The 23,294-nt window shown below is 42.4% G+C and overlaps 2 protein-coding genes across 2 annotated transcripts in view; both read right to left on the reverse strand.

Moving 5' to 3' along the window:
* Gnai3 (G protein subunit alpha i3) overlaps positions 1-14,191 on the reverse strand; it is a 40,227-nt gene extending 26,036 nt beyond the window's left edge. Inside the window, exon 1 of the mRNA XM_042676617.1 lies at positions 13,962-14,191. Coding sequence (XP_042532551.1) covers positions 13,962-14,079 — 118 coding nt within the window. The 5' untranslated portion in view covers positions 14,080-14,191. The remainder of the gene's footprint in view (positions 1-13,961) is intronic.
* Positions 14,192-18,079: 3,888 nt separating this feature from the next.
* Gpr61 (G protein-coupled receptor 61) lies at positions 18,080-19,450 on the reverse strand. Its single transcript, XM_042676604.1, has one exon. It carries the CDS (start codon positions 19,433-19,435, stop codon positions 18,080-18,082), a length of 1,356 nt encoding a protein of 451 aa, XP_042532538.1. The 5' UTR covers positions 19,436-19,450.
* Between the last annotated feature and the right edge of the window lie 3,844 nt (positions 19,451-23,294).

Here is a 23,294-nt window from a genome sequence, read left to right on the forward strand (position 1 = left end):
ATCAGATTTTCTGAGGAAGACACTAGGAGATACAGGAACAGTTGTAAACTAAAAATTCACAACATGTGAAAGAAAACCTAGGCTATAATCACAGAAGGTCATAAGGAAAAGATTCCGAGGAAGGTTAATCTGGTGAGAATGGGACTAATGTGCAGTTAGATGTAATAGAAGGACAGTTCTTTGAAAAAAGTAAAGAAAGAATCAGTAAGCTGATCCATAAAAGCTGGAAAGAGGCAGAGGGGGACAAGTGAAGACAAGCAAACAAAGAAAAGAAAAAGAGGAAGGCAGCAGGAGATTCAGGAAGAAGAAATTGATTTCTCCATCCTCCTTTACTGCTACAAAACCCTTCACTCACATCCCTCAATTCTTTGAGTTTTTGTTTGTTTGTTTTTGTTGTTGTTCCCTTTATCACAATAAAAGAACTGAATGAATTTGGGTTTGAAAAATTGAAATTATGGGCTGGAAATGTGGCTCAGTGGTAGGATGCTTGCCTAGCATGCATGAAGCCCCAGGTTTGTTTCCTCAGTACCACATAAACAGAAAAAGCTAAAGTGGTGCTGTGGCTCAAGTGGTAGAGTGCTAGCCTTGAACAAAAGAAGCTCAGGACAGTGCCCAGGCCTTGAGTTCAAGCCCTAGGACTGGCAAAAATAAATACACACACACACACACACACACACACACACACATATATATATTTGTATATCTGAATATTTGTAATGTGTAACAGAACATCTGTATTGTTATCACTAGTAAAAAATTAAATATTGCCATTTATTTTTGAGGCCTCTTTGTGTGCCCTTCTCAATATTACTGTTTCAGTAAATGTTTCTACAGTGTAAGCATACAATCAGGGAAGGAGATTTCTTTAGCCCTAACCAAATACATATCTATATCATATTAGACTAGATAGTATTTGGTTTCTTCAGAGGCTCACATCTGAAAAATAACACTATAAAAGATCTTGTAAGTCATAAAACAGAAAGCCAATCAAATATTTTACATTCATAAATCATTTAAGGAAGATATTGGTTTGGTTACAAGAAAAAAGGAGGCTCATTCAGCTTCCGAAATATTCATAAAACATTATCACTTGAGAATATGAATATCATTGTAAGGTAGGTGCCGGCAACTGGCCAATGAGATGAAAAAAGGGATTTCTTCCTCACCAATGCAGAACATAAGACATCTTTAGGGAACAGTCATTTTTGAATAAAATGGGGGTGGGTGGGGTATTCTTTGGCAGCCTGAATGTTATAATTTTGGCCTATGGTAAGTTTCATATTACTTCTTTAAAAGGAGAGCAAAAAAAAAGCCATTTCAGTATTAAAACTTAAATTAGGGCAAGGAAGGTGGCTCAATGGTAGAGTGCTTGCCTTAAATGCATGAAGCCCTGGGTTCGATTCCTCAGCACCACAAAAGCAGAAAAAGCTGAAAGTGGTGCTTTGGCTCAAGCAGTAGAGCATTAGCCTTGTGCTGAAGAGCTGAGGGACAACGCCAAGGCCCAGAGTTCAGGCCCCAAGACTGACAAAAACCAACAACAACAACAAAAAATCACTTTATACAGGAGCTACATATACCATGACTAAAAAATATTTTTTGTTTAGAACAAAAGGAAGTAAATGGCATGCACAAATAATCCAATAATCTCACTTTAATCCATACAAACAATTCTTTATAATGGGAGATATTCTCCAAAAATAATGGTAATGCTTTATTCACCAGAATTTATGTGTCAACTGGGTGTCAGTGGTTCATGGCTATAATCCTTGCTACTCAAGAGGCTGAAATCTGAAGCTTATGGTTCAAAGCCAATCCAGCCAGAAAAATTGAAATTTCTATTTTTAATTAACCAGAAGTGGAGCTATGGATCAAGTGGCAGAGTGCTAGCCTTTAGCAACAACTCCCTTCCCCCAAATATCCACATATCCCACTATTTTACATTTAAAAATATTGAGTCAAATCTTAATATAGAATCCTCAAATACTAATGACAGGATATAGTACTTTTCAATGTGCTTATCAATCAAATGGAAATTGAACCACAGTTTAAAAATTCAAAATTCACCAATAGCAAAACATTACAAATTCAGTAAGAGCTTACACAATGGTAAGGGCCTCAATTTGCATTTTTCTTTACCATATAAATGCTGTGAGGCTAAAACTCAAAAAAGTCTGGGAGTTTTATACATATTTACCTGTATTTACCCATTTGTTACAGCATCAACTGGGGAAAAAGCAAGTAGTAAAGGCAGAACACAAAGCAAAGCTTCCAGACAGAGAAATTTACATGCATGTGTGCATATAGTAAGACATAGCTACAAAAGCCAGGTGTGTATGACACCCACCTGTAATCCTAGCTACTCAGGAGGCTAAGAATGTATCTTAGTGGTAGAGTGCTTGCCTAGCATGCATGAAGTTCTGGGTTCGTGTCCTCAGTACCACATAAAAAAAAGCCAGAAGTTGTGCTGTGGCTCAAGTGGTAGAGTGCTAGCCTTGAGCAAAAGAAGCTCAGGAACAGTGCCCAGGCCCTGAGTCCAAGCTTTAGGACTAATAAAAACAAAGCCAACTTGGCAGAAAAGCCCGTGAGACTATTCATTGCCAATAAGCAAGCTACTTAGAAAAAGCTGGAAATGGCACTGTGGCTCAAGTGGAAGAATTCTAGCCTTGAGCAAAAGAAGCAGGCCCAGAGTTCAAACCCAGAACTGTCCCCCCCCCAAAAAAAAAAAACAGTACTAAAAATTCAAATAAAGCCAAGTATGATGGTGTATGCCTGTAATCCCAACACTTGGGAGGCTAGAGAGGAGGCTCTTGGGTTCAAGATGAGAATATTTTATAAATTCAGACCTGCTTTCAAAAAAAAAATAACCAACAAAACCTAAACAAATTCCAAAATAAACACTCTCCAATTACAAAAGATGGGGGTGGGGGGAGATTATAAGAAAGGTAACACTGATCCAGTTGCATTCTACAATATAAATTAACATGTTGAATTGACAGCCTCTTTTACAACTATTTAAACATAATAAATAATACATTTATTAAAAAGAAAACCTCTCCAAACCCCACACATACCTTTCCAGCCTCATCCACTAAACACACACCTATTCCAGTCAAGGTAGGATGATCACAAGTTCTAAGCCAGTTTGGGCTACACATAGTTGAGTTCTAGGCCAGCCTGGACAACATAGTTAAGACTAAGAAAATAAAACATAAAAAGTTTTGTCTATTTCTCACATCTCTAAGTTACAAAAGTGTCTCTGCACATATTAGACAGAAGTACATAATCATAAATATCAAATGAACTCCCCACAAAAAAGCTTGAGAAAAAATTATTAGTGGAAAAACTGTTAAAATCTAGATAAAGTGTGAAGCTTAGTTAACATTAATGCACTGACATTAATTTCTTGGTGCATTAAATGTATCACTTCATCATCAGATATTATGTAGGACCAGGTGAAGAAGACAGAGGAATTCTGTAATGTATTTGCATGCAACTTTTTAATATTCCAAAATAAGGAGCTTATTTAAATAATTTTAAGTAGCTAAGAAATAACTGAAAGATCTACAAATGGCTGAAAGATCTACAAGTATTGACTGAATCACATCAAAATCAAAAATAAAGGAATAAGAAGTGTATTTCTCTTTTTAGAAGTACAGGAAGAGATGTGGCTCAAGTAGTAGAGTGCCTACCTAGCAAACACCAAGGCCTCTAGGTCAACCCTGGCAAACAAACAAATATTCAAACCAGGTTGGTACCTGGTACCCTGTAATCCTAGCTACTAGAGGTCCAAAGGATCACTATTTGAAACAAGCCTGGGCAGAAAAATTCATAAGGGTAACATTGATCAAGATGCACTGTACTCATAACCTGACTTAAGGAATTAAAACCCCTTTGTACAAAACTACTTAATAAAAATAAATATTTTTTAAAAATCTGTAAATCTCAGGAGGATGGGAAGGGATGGAAAGGGGAAACAAAGAGGAGGCAACAATGCTTGATAAGAAATGTACTGGTGGGCTGGGAAGGTGGCTCAGTGGTAGAGCACTTGCCTTGCATGCCCCCAGCACCATAAAAGCAAAAAGAAAAAAAAGCTGAAAGTGGCACTGTGGCTCAAGTGGTAGAGCGCTAGCCTTGAGCTGAAGAGCTGAGGGACAGCGCCCAGGCCCAGAGTCAGGCCCCACGACCCGACCCAAAAACAAACAAACAAAAAACAAAGTACTTGTTATCTTGCCCATGTAATTGTAACTTCTCTGTATGGTATTCTCACAATAAAAAATAAAAATAAAAAATCTGTAAATGTTGTTTATAAAAATTAACCAGCAAGACCCTGGTGCTGGAGGCTAAGTCTGTAAGCCAAGCTACTCAGGAGACTGAGATTTGAAGATCACAGTTCAAAACCAGTCCAGGCAGGAAATTAACTACCAAAAAAAAAAAAAAAAAAGCCAGAAGTAGCCAGGCACTGGTGGCTCACACCTGTAATCACAGCAACTCAGGAGGCTGAGATCTGAGGATCATGGTTCAAACCCAGCCTGGGCAGGAAACTCCATGAGACTCTTTTATCTCCAATTAACCACTCAGAAAACTGGAAGCGGCACTGTGGCTCAAGCGGTACAGCACTGGCCTTGAGCTGGAGACCACAGGGACAGCGCTCAGGACCAGAGTTCTGATCCTGACCAGAGCTCAGGACCCTGTAGACTGGCAAAAAAAAAAAAAAAAAGCTAAGTGGAGCTTGGCTCAAGTGGTAGAGCACTAGCTTTGAGCTAAAAAGCTCAGAGATCGCACCCAAACCCTGAGGTCAGGCCCCAAGATGGGCATAAAAAAATAATTTCTATTGGGCAAAATTTCATATTATAAATTTTCAAGAGCATTGAATACAGAGGTGTTTTGTTCATCTTCAGTTTCTCAAATGAATTTAAGATATTTTTAATCTAATGATTCTAAAATCACATAGGGGGCTGGGAAGGTGGCTCAGTGGTAGAGTGCTTGCCTTGCATGCCTGTGGCCCTGGGTTCAATTCCTCAGCACCACACAAGCAGAAAGAAGAAAGCTGGAAGTGGCGCTGTGGCTCAAGTGGTAGAGTGCTAGCCTTGAGCTGAAGAGCTGAGGGACAGCGCCCAGGCCTAGAGTTCAGGCCCCACGGACCGACAAAACACACACACACACACACACACACACACTCTCTCTCTCTCTCTCTCTCTCTCTCTCTCAAATCACATAGGGGAGTTCCAAGGTCATACCACAACATACTCTACCACCACCCTTTTTTTTTTGGTCCGGTCATGGGGCCTGAACTCTAGGCCTGGGCGCTGTCCCTCAGCTCTTCAGCTCAAGGCTAGCGCTCTACCACTTGAGCCACAGCGCTACTTCTGGCTTTTTTCTTTTTGCTTATGTGGTGCTGAGGAATCGAACCCAGGGCCTCAGGCATGCACGGCAAGCGCTCTACCACTGAGCCACCTTCCCAGCCCCCCAGTGTTTAAAACTATACAAAAACTGGAGTATTAGTAACATGACTAAGAAATCTAAATGCAGTGTAATATTTGAAAGTAAGTTCTTAGACTTTTGTAAAATATTGTATTCCTTTCAGGTTATTTTTCAGACAGATTTTGCTTTTGGCCTGGGTCCAGCCTCAGAGATCCATTCTGCTACCTATGGACAATTAAAATGGCAGGCTTTAGCTACTTCATTAGGCTTACTTGGGTGAGACTGAGTTTTAACCAAACTTTTTGACTATCGTTGGCCTTGAATGCAATCTTCTCAATCTTTACCTATACATATGTGAGCCATTACACCCCACCTAATTTTACGTATCTCTAACTTAAATGGACCCTATAAACCAGTTTGGTGTTAATACCAGAAAAATAAAGGCAGGAAATGTAAGCACAATTTAAACATACAAATACGCTGTGTTTTGATTATGGGAAGACATGCCTGATTTAACAGCTATAATTTACCTAGCAGCTAGAAAAAATTGAGAGTACTACTTTTAAATAACATTTTTCCTGAGATACTAGCTTATGAGTGATATTGCACCTTTTTAAAAAAGGTAAACCTTTCATGAGTATTAACAACGTTTATCCATGTGAAAATATAACTTGGGGCTGGGAATGTGGCTTAGTGGTAGAGTGTTTGCCTAGCATGCATGAAGCCCTGGGTTCGATTTCTCAGTATCACATAAATAGAAAAAGCCAGAAGTGGAGCTGTGGCTCAAGTGCTAGTCTTGAGCAAAAACAGCTCAGGGACAGTGCTCGAACCCTGAGTTCAAGCCCCAGGAACGGCAAAAAAAGAAAAGAAAATAAAACTTGGTGATCCAAAAACGACTCATCTCAACAAATTAGTAAGGTGTCAATAAGCAAAATACCATCTCAGTTACCTTCTAAGTTATTATTATTATTTTTTTGGCTATAATGGGGCTTGAACTGAGAACTTCGAGTTTGCTAGGCTGAGCAAAGCTCACAGCTCAGCTAATTATTAACAATCTTTGAGTACAGTCCAAGTCTAACTTGGAAGTAAAGGAAGTTCAGATCTAAAGACTAGCTCCTCCTAAAACATTTTTCAGGTACAAACAAACTTAGTATTTCAAATATCTTCTTCCCTTGCTTAGTTGACACTATTAATCACACCAACAAATAAATTAATTTCATTTACAATTTAAGAACAAAAATATATTTAGCATACACAGAGCAATGTATCAAAACTAGAATAATTAAATAGTGATCCCAGTGCAATGTTAAGTTCAAGCAGCTTGAATTACAGAAATGATAGTTGATTAGTAATCAGGTAACAGAATAGCCTGTACAGATACAGGCTTAACATTAACTCCAATTTGCTAAATACTGCAAAAGAGTTATACTGAATGAAAACCAAATACTATTTGTCTTCTCTGTTCTCTCTCCTTTATAACATTTATATCTTGGGCACTTAATGAATTTGTCTTCCAGATTTCCAATTTCAGTTTTTAACTATCTTCCTAAGAAGCTATATAATGTTAAAATAATTTCAAACTCAAGAGCAAGAGAAATAACACCAGATTCTTTATAACTTGCTAAAATACTGTCTGGTTAATTAAATAGGCTAAGTCTGGTGGCACACACTTATAATCCCAGCTGCTCCAAGGCAAGAATCAAGAGGGATAATAATTTGTGGTTAGACCTGAACAAAAACTCTAGCACCTATCAATAATGAAAGAAAAGCAAGGTTTCAGGCATGGTTAATTTTGTAAAGTATCTACCTAGCAAGAATGCAGCCTTGAGTTCAAATCCTAGTGCTTCTCCTCCCACAAGAAAGAAAAAGAATATGAAAAAAAGATTCTTGGAGCTTGGTGCTCTGGTTTATGCCTATAATCCTAGCTACTCGGGAGGCTGAGATCTGAGGAGCACAGTTCAAAGCCAGCCCAGGCAGTAAAGTCCATGTGCCACTTATCTCCAATTAACCACCAGAAAACTGGAAGTGGAGCTGTGTCTCAAAGTGGTAGAGCATTAGCTTAAGAGTAGAAGAGCTCAGGAACAGCAGCCATACCCTGACTTCAAGCCTTGGGACCAACCAAAAACACAAACAATTGCTGTAAATAAATAAATAGAGTAGAATAAAACCTCCTAGTGAACTCATGATTTATTTTGGTTCCCAACTTCAGAAACTTCAGCCCTTAGTCCTTGGCTCTACTAATTCTGGGCCCATGGTGAAGTCATGGCAGTATGTGGAGGAGATTCTTCACTTCAGGGTAGATGGAAAATATTATTTTAGATTTTGCTGATTTTGATATTAAAAAAATTGGAATATGACCATGACTGAGTCATTGAACTCGGAAACTGGTTATAAGAGATGAGAACAAGAAGAGTTAAAAACAAGTGCAGTTTTCAGCTTAGATGAAGTTGAGACTGCTAGTACAGGAACAGAAATGTTCAAACAGGTAGATTTGGAGGACAGAGGTGAAGAGAAAGCAAGGTCTGTACTAGATGCACTGATCTGGAATGAGTGGCAAACAGAAGTTCATTAAATACTGGAAAAGGTGGGGAGAGATAAGAAAAATTCCTCTCAAACACAGCAAATAAACTTCTCAAAAATCCCAGCTTTTCAGCTATTCTCCAAAAGAAGAAATAAATAATTCCTCATCTAGACTCTTCACAATGTCTTTGGTTTTGTTTTTTATTCATTTTGACATTTCATTTCTTGCTCAACTACCTAATTTTCCTGCTTCTGTCCTTTTATATGCTTTTCTCCTGGTCACAGATGAGGACTTTAAAGAATGGTGGTTAGGTAGCAATGTAGAAGAACATGATGAAAAACAGAAAATAAGGGCTGGGAATGTGGCTTAGTGGTAGGGTGTTTTGCCTAGAATGCTTGAAGCCCTGGGTTCAATTCCTCAGTACCACATAAACAGAAAAAGCCAGAAGTGGCCCTGTGGCTTGAGTGGTAGAGCGCTAGCCTTGAGCACAAAGAGGTTCGAGGACAGTGCCAGGCCCTGAGTTCCAGCTCCAGGACCAGCAAAAAAAAAAAAAAGAAGTTCTTCTCTATAGAAAAACTTTGATAATAACTTTAAGAAAGTTCATGGAGGGGTTGGGAAGGTGGCTCAGTGGTAGAGTGCTTGCCTTGCATGCATGAGACCCTGGGTTCCAATTCCTGAGCACCACATAAGCAGAAAAAGCTAGAAGTGGTGCTATGGCTCAAGTGATAGGGTGCTAGCCTTAAGCTGAAGAGCTGAGGGACAGCGCCCAAGCCCAGAGTTCAGGCCCCAAGACTGGCAAAAAAAAAGAAAAAAGAAAAAAAGAAAGGTCATGGATTCTTTTGAGCAAGACATAATGGGTTTAGACATCCCAGATTTTAAAAAAAGAAAAAAAAGAAAAGGGAGAAAGAGAAAGGGAAGGAGAATGGGGCAAGGAATACAGATCCACCAACTCTCTTTCCCAAGAAACAAGAGGATGAAGTGGCACATTAGCTTGGAGGAGCAAGAAGAATACACAGCAGAGTGCTTCAGTTGTTACCAACTATCAATTTTATCAGACAAAAAAAAAAAAAAAAAAAAAAAGACTACTTTTCTTGTAATAGTACCAATAAATGTAATAAGCTAAAAGTTAATTTTTAAGGAAACAATTTCAGTCCTGGACAGTTTCAGTAACATGTCCAGTCCAATCTAGTAAGCATACAACATACTATTCTATGGTTATAACAGTATTACAAAAATAGCATCATCAGCGAAGACTGAATGTAACACAAGGTCCCAAAAAGGAACACATTTTGACTGCAAGTGATTAATGTACTAAGCCGGGCACCAGTGGCTCACACCTGTACTCCTAGCTACTCAAGAGGCTGAGATCTGAGAATAGCAGTTCAAAGCCAGCCTGGGCAGAAAAGTCTGTGAGACTCTTATCTCCAATAAACCACTAGAAAACCAGATGTGGCACTGTGGCTCAAGTGGTAGAGCACAGGGACAGCGCCCAAGCCCCATGACCGACCAAAAAAAAAGTGATGAATGTATTTATACAGAAGATCTAAACAACACCGACTACAAGAAAACCTTTTTTTCTTTTTGCAACACTTTATATTTTTAATGAGATTTTCCCCAGACATAAGACAAATCTTCACAATGAATTTACCATCTATGGCTGGGAATGTGGTGTAGTGATAAGTGCTTGCCTAGCATGCATGAAGCCCTGGGTTCCACCTAGCATGCATGAAGCCCTGGGTTCGATTTCTCAGTACCACATAAACAGAAAAAGCCAGAAGTGGCACTGTGGCTCAAGTGGTAGTGTTAGTCTTCAGAAAAAGAAGCTTAGGGACAGTGCCCAGGCCCTTAGTTCAAGCCCCAGGGATGGCCAAAAAAAAATAATAATAAACAAAATTTACCATCTATAAACTTGATCCAAAAAAATGACATAATGAATTATCATCCTATAGTAGGATATAATGGGACAGTTATTAAAGGGCAGTTTTATTTCAATAGTAAGCAATTCGAACAGCAGCACACAAATTTAAATATAAATAGCCAATAATATATGACTTAGATCCTCCTCTTCAGCTTTTGTTTGCCATCGTGGTTACCGTGCCTTCCAGAGCTTCTCATCAAGTCTTCTTACAAGACTTTCAGAATCAAGCGGTTTCTGGCCAAGAAACAAAAGCAAAATGGCCCCATTCCCCAGTGGATTCGGATGAAAACTGGTAACAAAATCAGGTACAACTCCAAGAGAAGACACTGGAGGAGAACCAAGCTGGGTTTGTAAGGAATTGCTTCAGATGCCCACATATTTATGCTCTACCATGAACCAGTCAAGCCGAAACATCAATACTGCCTGGACTGATAGTTGGGCATTTTTTAATTGATTTTTTTTGGTTATTTTAATAATGGGCACAGTAATAAACATGTAATACACATTACATTAAAAAAAGACTTAGATCTTGAGTTTTGCCACTGATTTAATTCCTTTTACCACAAAACAGTTTTTTAATTATTTGAAGTTTGGAGAGGGGGAGAAGGGATGATCAAGAAGGACAAAAGGAATGAGTACACATATATACACATATACAAACATGTCATGAAACCTCCCTGAACAACCAAATAATGCTAATAAGAACTGTGGAAAATAAAGCATTCTCTGAAGATCTTTGAAAAGAATATTTACTTCAAAAAATAATCAATATCCCTAAAAAGAGGATCTAAAATGATAAAGCCTCACTAACATCCTAATACAATGACGTTGCCACTTGCTGAATATTATTTGCTAGGCACTAATATTATGCCTTTTACACAGGCATCTCATTTCATATTAGGAAACAAGTTATTATCTCTAATTTACATACGTGAACATAATGATTTGTATGGTTACTTGTTCTAGGTCTCACAGCTAGCAAACAATGGTGGGAATTTAACTGCTTTATGTGAATCTAAAAGCAGTGCCTTTATCCACTAAACTAATCCTTTTCAACTTTCATCACACAGCATATATGGAAAGTGATCATTTTCAAGGCACATAGGATTAAGCTGGAAGAGTTTGGTTAAAAGGGATTTTCCTTACATTGTGATGTCATGAAAAGTAAAATGCCAACTATTACATTAAATATTAAATACTGAATTGGTATAAACTTTCCAAATAAAAATGTTTCAAATTGGGCTGGGAAGTTGGTTCAGTGGTAGAGCGCTTACTTTGCATGCCTGAGGCTCTGGGTTCGATTCCTCAGCACCACATAAGCAAAAAAGAAAAAACCCCGAAGTGGCCCTGTGACTCAAGTAGCAGAGTGCTAGCCTTGAGCTAAAGAGCTGAGGGACAGCGCCCAGGCCCAGAGTTCAGGCCCCACAACCGGACTCCCCAAAAAAATGTTTCAAATTACCACATTCAGAAAGTTTACAGAAAAAAACAAACCAAAACAAAATATTCAAGTATTATTTCAAAGGATGTAATATTCTGATGTAAAAAAATGACTTATGAGCTAAGCATGGTTCACATGCCTGTAATCCTGATTTTGGAAGGCTGAGGAAGGAGGATGAAGAGTTCCAGGCCAGCTTGGGCTATGTGCAGCAAGACCCATCTCAAAAGAAGAAGAGAGAAGGAAAGGAAGAAAGGAGGAAAAAGTGGGGAGGGAGGAAGGATGGAAGAGAAGGGAATTGAAGGGAAGGGAGAAGAGGAAAAACAAAGGAAAAGAAACTATATGCCATTCTCTATGATGCTGCACACTGGTTAGGAAGCCTTTTACAATATTTCTTTCAAAAGAAAACTATGATTAAACACTAATTTGGCATATCAAGATCTTCCCAATAGTATCAAAAGGAAATTCAAATCAAACCAAAGGACTGAAACACTGAAGTCTTCCTTAATCAAACCCAACAGCTAATTAAGTTTGTACATTACGTATAATCAGAAACATTTACCTTGGTTTAATAATGATAATCACAATTAATATTAATTAGGTAGTATTTGTGCATGGCTATGTTCTGTTTTACAATATTATCATATTTAATCCTCATAACAACTCTGAAGTATATCTATTTTCTCCATTTAAAAGATAAAGATGTGTCCCGAGACAGTGGCTCACGCCTGTAATCCTAACTACTCAGAAGGCTGAGATCTGAGGATCGAGGTTAGAAGCCAGCCTTTGCAGGAAAGTCCATGAGACTCTTTTCTCCAACCACTAAAAACCAGAAGTGGTGCTGTGGTTCAAGAGATAGAGTGCTAGCCTTGAGCAAAAAGAAGCTCAGGGACAGTGCTCAGGTCTAGAGTTCAAGCCCCAGAATTGGCCAAAAAAAATCTAGTTAATAACTTCCCATAAGATTATAGCTAGTAAATGAAAATCAGGATCTGAATTAGTCTGACTTTTGCTGTTAATCATGTGAAACTTTATCTCTGTAAGAGAGACACCTTAATGTTAGTTTCACAGTGCTGTACCCCTGAAATATTCCATGGTCAAAACAAAATTATCTGAGGCTGGGAAGGTGGCTCAGTGGTAGAGTGCTTGCCTTGCATGCATGAGGCCTTGGGTTCAATTTCTCAGCATCACATAAGCAGAAAAAGACAGAAGTAGTGCTGTGGCTCAAGTGGTAGAGCGCTAGCTTTGAGTAAAAGAGCCCAGGGACAGCGCCCTGGCCTAGAGTTCAGGACCCACGACAGACCAAAAAAAAAAAAAAAAAAGTTGAAAACCAAATCATCTGCCTGTACATAAAAAGCCACTTAAGTATCTGGCAAGGCACCATGTTATGGTCCTAAAGCCAAAATTTTTACTCTGAAGAGACAAAAGACATAAAAATAGATCCTAGATGTTTATTTGTTTTACATAGCAAACATGTCCAACCTATAATCTATCTTAAAATAATTTCATTCCCACTGCCCATCTTCCCTGCCAACTATTCAGCAATTTCCAATGTGTAAATCTACTGTCCATGAGATCTCGCCTCAATCTCAAACAAGACATTCTTTGAATTTTACTCAGCTCACATCAACTCTATGTACCTTATCATTTTACAAAAACAGAAGAAAGAAAATCTTAACAGGCTAAAAATCAAAAAAGGTGGATGGGCACCGGTGGCTCATACCTGCAATCCCAGTTACTCAGGAGGTTGAGAAACAAGGATCACAGTTCCAAGCCAGCCTGGGCAGGTAAATCTATGAGACTCTTTTCTCCAATTAACCACCAGAAAAAAAAAAAAAAATTAAGGCGGAAGTGGAGCTCTGGATTAAGCAGTAGAGCCCTGAATTTAAGTTCCAAAACTGGTACAAAACAAACAAGTATATTTAGTAAACAAATAAGGTGAAAAAGTACAGACAGCTTCTGCACGCAAGCTCTCTTCCTTTGCACCTTAGAACTTGGCTGAACACAGCAAGTATTTCCTCCATCTGCTTTAGGGTTCTTGGAGAATCCAGGACTCCCTTCCCCTCAGTTCAGAACGCTAACAAACAAACGCCTGCGTCTTTATGTGGCCACTCTGTCCCAGCTTCTCTATTTAATCATTTAAAGCCCTTCCAGCTTTATCCTGTCATCAAGTATCACCACGCTCAAACACTCAAACCACGATACAAGCCCAACACATCACCCCCAACAACCCCCCGTGTTATATGTAACCTCGAACGCGTCCCTCCCGGTTTAGGAACACGCTCTGAGCCCAAGGAAACCCTTCCTTCGTATCAGTTCTTCGTCGTAGGAGCTATCCCTAGATTCCCTAACGCAACCTTCAAAGTCCCCGTACTCCCCAACTCTGGGCTGCGACCGTCCGCGCCCGCAGTTACACCCTCTCCAACCTAATTCCTACACCCTCAAAACCCCACCCCTCACCCCGCCTCCGGGCCTCCACCGCCCACCCCGGACACCCCGCCCCTCGCCCGCCACGCCCTCCAGGTCCCTTAGGGGGTCTTTCCCGCCAGCCGGGACAGACCCCACTCGGGGGGCTGCGGAGCACCGGGCGCCTTCCGGCCCCAGCTGCTTCCCGGTCCCCTCGCGACCCCCCGCCCCGCCCCGCGCCAGCTCCGCTCCCGGCCCCTCACCGAGCAGCAGCAGCTTCACTTCTTTGGCCGCTTTCTCCCCGTCCTCCCGCAAGTTGCGGTCGATCATCTTGCTCCGCTCCACCGCCGCCTTGTCTTCGGCGCTCAACGTGCAGCCCATGGCGGCGGCCGGAGAGGGAACTGGACCCGGCCTCACTCACTCACTCGCTCACTCACTACCAAACCGCGGAAAGGGCGGCCCGGATGGTCGGGACGGCGTCTGCTTGCGGGGCGGTGGCCTTCTCCGTCAGCTCTCCGAGCGTCCCGAGGAACCGGATATCCGGCGCCTACGACACTTCCGGCGACGCCCTGCGGCCGTTACTACTGGAACCACCCTCATCTGGGAAAGAAGGTGAGCCGAAACCGGAAGTTCCCAGGAGGGGCGTGGGTTCCGTGGAACTGCTGGTGGCTTCTGTCTAGGACGCTTCGTACCTGCTCACCCTCATCCTGTGTTACCTTTTCAGCTACCTGTGGGAAAACGGGTGCCTCCAGCTCGAGGGCTTTCCTAAGGTCCCAATAGCGGGTGGGGGCGTGGGCACGGGGGTGGACTTTCTGAATAAGACCCACAGCCTTCCGAGAATCTCTACCAGGCCAGACACCCTCTTTTGTCTCTGGCGGTGGAACTCAGGGTCCTTGCCCAGGTGTAAAGCCTCTGTCTGTCTGGGGGGATGGGAACTAACTGACCTAGGCTTCAGCTGGCATCACCGATATCCATAACGTAAATTATGCCTAGGCCCACCATTTCTTGCTCTTAAAATATATCCTGGTCCTCGCCCTATTATGTGGGAGTTTTCTGTGGGCTGTAGATTTTCCCGGTTTCTATATTGACAATGGGCCACTCGAAAGCATGAGCAGATGCTTTAACCTGAAAGGTGAGTGTTCATCTCTAAAATTTCCATGCTACCTATACTGGAGGCAGTATAAATCAAGTTGCATTAGGGGCTTAAGAATACCTCAATCACACACCCAGAAACAAACTTACTGTATACTCTGACTCTCCTACTAAAATGTTCTGTTGTGATAACCACACAGAAAGAAAAGTTAGTAAAACTTGCCTCTCAGCACTAATGTCACCTGAAAAATGGACAAATCTCCTGTTGAAAGCTCCATTCTGATATCTTCTTAGACTAAGCACCTTGGATATTACTGTGAAAGTGGTCCTAAATTAGCCCTGCAGCCAAACAGCCCCACATTTACTCTCACCATACATTCTGAGAGTGTGTATTTTTTGAAGCCCTGAAATGCCTCCCTGTAGTTAAAAAATATTTCCCTAGTAGAATCTAAACTTAGAATAAGGTCCCATCAGAAAGGTCTATATAATGGTGATCATTAATTAGAAGCATTTAATGAGAACTTTAGTTTAACTGCCTTAAATAGCCTCACCCACCCGTTTTATTAATGTGATTTATTTCCAGTTGGAAACGTCTCCCACTCATTTCCAAATGACTGTTAAAGTGAAAGGGGCTGCTTTTTTCCATTATCAATATTTCTGAGGAAACAGGCAAGAGGAAAGAGAAGAACACTCAGTTACTATTTAGGAACTTTTTGCCAGATATGGCTAGGTGCTTCCATCTTCACAAAAAATCCTGTGAGGTAGGTAATATTGTTCAGAACAATTGCTCAGAACAATTAAGCAGCTTTTCAAGTTCATACAATAAAGTCTAAGGTTTTCATGTAGTATGGGAATCACCTCAATATTATCAGGAGTCAGGAAAAGGCAACTGATAGGATGCTTGCCTTACCCTGTTGATTCTTCAGCTTTCAGAACTAAAGCTTACATATTGAACTTTACCAAGCCATCTTGGTGACTAGAAAACTGTAAGGAGGCCAAAGCAGAACATTACTGGGAAACTTCTCAGTGTAATAAAAGAGAAAGTTTATTTCCTTCATGATCCATTTCTACAGGGAAAAATGAATGATAAATGAATCCATGTATATCTAACTCTAGTAAATGCCAGTGAGATTGCAGTGTCAAGTAATTTCAGCCTGAATTACAGATACTCTTACACTGAACTTCCTTCTTTGATGTATGTGAAGGAAGGAGGGGGAGTATGTCAAAGGGAAAAAGTAAAATGACCTGGAAGCAATGTTTAATGCTCAACGTCCTTCTCTCCTCATCACCCCCATATATATATATATATATATATATATATATATATATATATAGATAGACTCTCCTTATTTCTACTGGAATCACACTGCCATCTGCTGGCAGTTCCTCAGGTCTACTAGTTGATAAGTGGTATTTATTTGAAAGGTTCTTCCCCTCCAACCCCCCCTCAAAAAACAAATGAGGTTCCTTGCTAGGAGCTTATCTTAAAAGGGAAGACAGAAAGGAGAACATGTTTTTGAATCACAGAGGACTCTTCTTGTAGTATATACTGTCTAAGGGATTTCAGCAGAATCATAGACATTCAACTAGAATAATAACCTAGTGGCAGGAAAACAAAAATCTGGAAAATTTCCTAGTTCTAAAAGGGAAAAGCTATATTTGCCCAGTTAGAACCCTAGATACATCCTCTAATATATTTCTCAAGTACATTCTATAGTACTTGGTCAGATCTAAATGCTCTATAAAAATACAAAGTGTCTGATAAAATTAGACTATGAACTCCTTAAAGGCAGTAACCACACAACCTCCCTGTGGGACCCAGGGAATAGTGAGAGTTATATTTAAGCACTGAATGGAACTGAAGGAGTCAATGTTGGTATCAATATAACTTTTTATAAAAAATTATTTATTGGCTGTTTAAAGGGTGAACTGCACCACTCCCCCATTTCATTTCCCCCTCTTTGATGCTCATTGAGCCAGAAATTGGTTCCAATATAGACAGTACAATCCTGTCTCTATCTTAACCCCTTAATGTTACCAGATTCAATTGAGGGAAGGGAGATGGTCAGATGGGCATCCTGTCCAGTTTGCAGTTACTCCCTCTCCATTGGAAATACTACCACCAGTACTAGTCAATACATTCCCTACAGTCTCAATTAGTAAGCAGCTGAGCCCAACTCCTCGCCCTGTCTCCAACCCAGGGCTGGAGGTAGGAGAAAGATTTTAAGTATCACGGAAGCTAATTTTGAGAGCGGTGAATGAGAACGGGGAGGCATTTAATGGACTATGGACCCCCCTCCCCTTCCCATGCCCAACCTTAGTCTTGTACCCGATTGTCCAGGGGGCTGAAGGTGGGTCATTGCCGTGAGGAAAGAGATCAGGGAGGCCAGTCCTAGAAAGAAAAAATTGGCGATATTAATTTTCAGGGTTATTCACCCAGTCTCCCATCCAGTCACCTTCCCAGTTTAAATCTGAACTTCTAGCCTCATCTATCTGACTCCCAATCATTCTAGTTATTCATACTATAAGACAGGGAGAAAAAGCCACATTGTCTTATACTTGTCTGCTGAGATCAAGTCCTATACTTGATCACCTCCATACTGAAAAATCGAAGAGCTTTTCCTGAAGAGTGGGAGACAGCAACAGCTTTCCAGTCTTCTAGTCCATGCACCCTAAGTGCTCTTTCTTCCTGCTTCTGGGAAAACCCAGGAAAAGAGCACACCCAGAAAGTCTTTTCACTATAAGGAAATTTCAACTAGAAAACTAGAAAAAGGCCTGTTTACTCAGCTGCAGTTGTTTGGCTTCAGTTTTGTTCTTTTTAAACCTGATAACAAAACAAGAAGACATGGGTCGTTTTCTTACCTTGCTTGGGTGCAAATACCTCCCTGAACAATTACATGAAAAGTCAAAATATTCTCAGTGATCCCCAGAATAACTTCAAATCTGGCTTGCTGCCCCAATCTTTCAACTTCTACCCTAAGAGACTTCCCTGTTTCCTTGCTATGAAAAGTTCAGCAATTGAGAGGTTCCACCTCACCTTTATGACCCTTTTCTCTCATCACCGTCTCACCATACCCAGGTTCCCTCCCCCAGTAGTCAAAGATCACAGCCAAGTCCAAGGCTTTTGCCACTTGTCCATCCTGTTGGCTCTGGTTCTGACTCAGGAAACACTAAGCAAAATCTGTGTATGGAGACCCCAGCCAGCTAGAAAAAGGTGGTCCCATAGGGGCAGTCCTTGTGATCACGACCAGTCCCCATCCCTATCTCCCTCCAAGTATCCAGTGCCCCATCATGACTCCAGTCGAGGTGAGGGGTCGGGACGGAGGAAGCTGTCCGACATAATGATGTCACTGGTGAGTTGCTGCTCCAGGAACTCAGAGGTCTCTTCAGCTATTTGTCCTGGGATCCGAAAGTCTACAGCAGGAGGTTCCTGCTTGGGACTAGGTAGGGGTCGGGAAACCCAGTTCTCTGCTGGACAGCCAGTCCCTTGGAGGAACTGTAGGAAGTTCTCCTCAATGGAGCCCTCCCGGCTTGGTAGCCTCAGCTCCTCCTCTGGAGCTGGCTTGAAGAAACAGACAAACTGCTTACTAAGCTCTCCCCTAATCTGCCTGTTGAGACATCCATAGAAGAAAGGGTTGGAAGTGAAGCAAAAGTAGCCAATCCAAGTTACTACACTCTCCACCTGTCCAGTCGAGATGGGCTGAGGGCTCAGAGCAACGTAGAGATGGAAAGAGAAGTAGGGCAACCAACAAAGCAGAAACTGTCCTCCCACAGCCAGGAGAACCACCGCTGCCTTCCCTCCCCCAAACGTCCGGTGTGGGGTGGTCTGGGGGGCTCCAGAGCTGGTGACCATGGTAGAGCGGCTACTGAGAGACTCCGAGCGTTGTCGGGGTGTCTCCATCCACGTGGGCAGCGGCCCATGTTGCATCGCGGCCACACGAGCCACTCGGAACATACTGCAGTAGACCACAAGGATGAGGAGCAAGGGCAACAAGAAGTAAAGGACAGCAAAGACCACCACAAAAAGCTGGCAGTAGGCACTGTGGCTCCATTGGAGTGAACAGCCTGGGGGGACACTGGGAGCTCCTCCCTCCCAGGAGACCCTTCCCAACACTGGCACAGAAGCCATGGCCAGGGCCTTTACCCACACACCCACCAACACAGAGGCCACCAGCCCCAGCGTCATGCGCACCTCGTAGCGCATGGGGTGCACCACATAATAGTAGCGCTCTACATTGATGGCCGACACAGAGAGAATGGCCAGGCTGACAAAGCATACACTCAGGAACAAGTAGAGGCGGCAGGCCACCTCCCCAAAGAGGGCGTGGTCAAAGAGGGCAGAGCTGGAGAGCATGGCCAGGGGCATGAGGGTCAGAGCAGCCAACAGATCTACCAGGCAGAGGTGGAAGACGAAGACAAATTTCCGGAGGGCAGGTGTCTTGGCAATTACGGCCATCACAGCAGCATTGCCAGCCACAGCAGTTAAGTCCAGCAGAAGCATGAAGAAGAGGGCTACAGATTCTGAAGCTATGTCCCGCAGCCCCACCTCTGGGACCCCGCTGGCAGTAGAGGGACCTGGGGTTTGAGGGACCCTCCCCAAAATAGAAGAATTCCCTGATGACTGGGGGATGGGTGAGGACTCCATGGGGCCGAAAGAGGACACCCAGGGTACCTCCTGTCACAGCCCCATCCCCCATCCTAGTCCACAGCCCTGGGATGGTGAGCCCAGGCCCAGGCTTCCCAATTTGGTGGGTGGGTGGGTGGGGGGCCTCCTTCTGGAGCCTCTTGGGCAGGCTCTTTTCACCAGCTTTGAGGCTGGGCTCCTCTGTAGGCACAGACCAAGGCAGGCAATGGTGGGCTCAGGAGCTATATTACGTTTCTGGCAGGAGATGGTTCCTGGGTCTGCCCTGGTGACTGGAAAGAAGCAGGCAACATGTGAGACTTGTCCACTCAACAACACTCCATTTTCTAAGTGGCCTCCAGCATCTCTTTTTCCACTTTTTTCCCTCTGTTCTCCACACCCTTCTTTTGGAGAGTTGCTATCCAGGGATTCTAAAGTGTCTGTCTCCTTTCCCCAGGATCCCGCTGAACTCAAGGGCAGTGCGTCAGTTTAGGCTGACTTGTATGGATTTCCTGACTTCTGGGTTCCTCTGAATGAGGAGGAGAAGGAACATAAGATGCAGCTTCCAGTTCCAGGTCTGGCCGTTACTGCCTCGGTGACTCTTCTGGACTTTAGTTTCTTCATAAAGGCATCTGTAAAATGAAGGAAATAGTATCCACTTCACAATTGTTTGCAAGATCCAACGTGACTGGTTACTAACAGTACTCATCATAAGAAGTAATGCTTAGGATCTGTGGCTCAAGTGGTAGAGTGCCAGCAGTGAGCAAAAAAGTTAAGAGACAGCATCAAGGCCTTGAGTTCAAGTTGCAGTGCTGGCACCAAAAAAAGAAGGAAGGAAGGGAAAAGGGCTGGGTGCTGGTGGCTCACACCTATAATTGTAGCTATTCAGGAGGCTGAAATCTACAGACCACAGTTTGAAGCCAGCCCGGGCAGGAAAGTCAATGAGCCTTTTCAGTTGACCATCACAAAAGCCAGAGATGGAGCTGTGGCACAAGGGGTAGAGCACTAGCCTTGAGCAAAAAAGCTCAGGGATGGCACCTAGGCCTTGAGTTCAAGCCCAAGGACTGGCACAAAAACAAAAAGTCATATTTACATAGGGCTTTATTTTCTAGGCCATGTTCCAAGCACTAAGAAGTATATTAGCTACCTTAATCCTAGGGTTCTTATTTCCATTTTCCAGAGATAAGCCTGAGGCCTGGAGAGGTTAAGGAACTTACCCCAAATCACTCAGCAAATAGCAACTTTTGAGTAACTACCCCTAGTCTGGCCCCAGAGCTAGTTCTCTTGCCCATTGTACCAAGCTATGCATTAAGGTGCCCTTCCCATTGGCTGGAATATAATAGACTTCCAGTAAACCCTTGTTGAATTTAAACTATTTATCTCTCAGTACTGTTACCTGAGAGGTACTCAGAGCTGCCACTGTTTGTGTGTGTGTGTGTGTGTGTGTGTGTGTGTGTACTGGGGCCTGGCAGGCCCTCATGTCTTGCTTAGCATTTTTGCTCAAGGATTGTACTCTATCACTTGAGGTACAACTCCATTCTGGCTTTTTGTTATTAATTGGAGAAGAAAAATCTCTTGGATTTATCTTCACAGGCTGACTTCAAACCTGGATCCTCAGATCCAGCCTACTTAAGTAGCTAAGATTACATGTGTGAGTTACAGTGCTGGGCCAGAGTTGCCACTTTGAGAGCTGAGAAGAAGCAGTGAAAACAGAATGACCCTACTAGTAGGAAATTGGAAGGCCAGCTAATGGTTTCCTGTGTCCCCTAAACCCAAAGAGTATGTTACTTAGAAAGTGTCTTTCTCCACCTATTCTAGCTTCTTAAGACTGATGTGGTTGAGCAATGGTAGCCCATGCCTGAAATCCTAGCTGCTTAGGAGCCTGAGATCTGAGGATCATGGTTCAAAGTCAACCTGAGCAAGAAAGTCCATGAGTCTATTATCTCCAATTAACAAGCAAAAAGCCTGAAGCAAGGATGTTGGCTCAAGTGGTAGAGCACTGGCCTTGAGCAAAAAAAGCTAAGGAACAGTGCGCAGGCCCTGAATTCAAGCCCTAGTACTGAAAGACTTGTGTCCCTACTGGTAGGAGGGGAGCTGCTCCTAACCTACCACTCCCAGCTTCCCAAATCTCTGGTTGTTGGAGTTGAGCCTTTGAGGGTCCTGGATCCAAAGTCCTTTTGGTTATAGACTTCTTCCCCATCACAGAATAATGAGTGCCTAGGTGCCTATGGAAGAGGGGCAAAGGTATGGGGGAGGGAGGAAGGAGAACAGAGGACTGCCATTAAGGAAATGGGTATGCAAGAAAACTGGAAGAAATCAGCTTCTTTCACGTCTCCTGATCAAATGGTACATCACATCTGTTTTATGTGCATCATTACCCCAGTTGAATTTGCATATAACTGAAACAGGTTGCCCAATGTAATTAAAAAATTTTGTTCATTTACACATACTATTCTTATAGTGCAGATCCCCTCAATGTAGGGTGCTGTGTTGTGCAACTTAGAGGCAACCTTCAGACAGATCAAATCTGATGCCTTTCTGGGCCACATTTTCCTCATCTCTGAAAGGAATGGCCTCCAACGTTCCAAGGTTTCTATACATGACAACATTTGATTATGAGTTCCAGGGTGTGGAGGTTCGGTGCTTGCTCAATTTATTTTATTTATTTATTTATTTATTTTGTCGGTCATGGGGCTTGAACTTGGCTTGAACGCTGTCCCTCAGCTCTTCAGCTCAAAGTTAGTGCTCTACCACTTGAGCCACTGCTCCACTTACAGTTTTCTGGGTGGTTTATTGGAAACAGTCTCACCAACTTTCCTGCCCAGGCTGGCTTTGAACTGCAATCCTCAGATCTCAGCCTCCTGAGTGGCTAGAATTACAGGTGTGAGCCACCAGTGCCTGGCTTTGCTCAATTTTAAACTTGCCATTTATATGACTTCAATGAAAAGGCCTAGATGGCCTGCCAAAGGTTCATTTTATAGTCAGAGGATTTTGGTGTTATCATAAACCATGTGCTAATCCAACTCCTAATGTGCTATGCATCCAATTCTGTGAATTGAATCAGACTCAAATTGATTAATTGAATTCCTGTCCCCTGTACAAACTCTAGAAAAATTCAGTCAGTCATCTCAGTGCCAATAGAGGACTCTTCTAGAAAGGATAACCCAAGCTCTGATTCAAAGCTTCCATAACTATAAGCAACTACTTAAGGATGCACCTCTCTCTAAGAACAATAGCTCATTTCTCAGTAGAGATGGCAACATCAACTCAGGATCTGCAAAGAAGATGAAGAAAGGGTACATAAGCGGAGATGTTAACTTTTTATAAGACAATCTACCAGGGAAAAATGCCCAAAGAAAAGCTAAAAGACACATCTTCTCTTACTCTCCATGTCATGATTTATCCAGTCTTCCTACTTGTGAGGAGGGCCTAGAGGATGTCCACGAGAGCTAAAGGAGGAGTGGTCCACCCAATGTGTGCGAACAGGAAGAGTCCAATCTAGCAAGGCCCAGCCAGGGTCCCAGATTAAAGAGAAGCAGACATGGTTCCCATGTGGATATGAAGACTGCTATATAGCCATGGTGGAGCCTTAGGCAAGAAGGTGTTGGCTTTTCTCTTTCTCATAGCCACCTCAATCTTGTCAGTATTTCCAGAATGATTCCCAAATTCCAGGAGACAGACCTCCTAAGAGACAGACTAATATGACTGGTTACTTGGGACCTTCCCACTGATGGGCCAGGTTATAAAGAAGATAATGATATCACAAGGGAAACCCAGAGAACCTGACTCCACTCCTAGCTCGTGTCATCATGGCTTCTCCCCCCACAGATGCTCTCGTCATCCCACTGTTTCTTTCTAACACTACCCCCTCACCTCAGGACTC

This window comes from Dipodomys spectabilis, unplaced genomic scaffold (assembly GCF_019054845.1).
Source record: "Dipodomys spectabilis isolate Male_0828 unplaced genomic scaffold, ASM1905484v1 ptg000002l, whole genome shotgun sequence".
Lineage (NCBI taxonomy): Eukaryota > Metazoa > Chordata > Mammalia > Rodentia > Heteromyidae > Dipodomys > Dipodomys spectabilis.

What these genes read in the sequence shown, in the direction of transcription:
- Gpr61 (XM_042676604.1), bottom strand. Translation starts at nt 19,435, where the DNA reads ATGGAGTCCTCACCCATCCCCCAGTCATCAGGGAATTCTTCTATTTTG.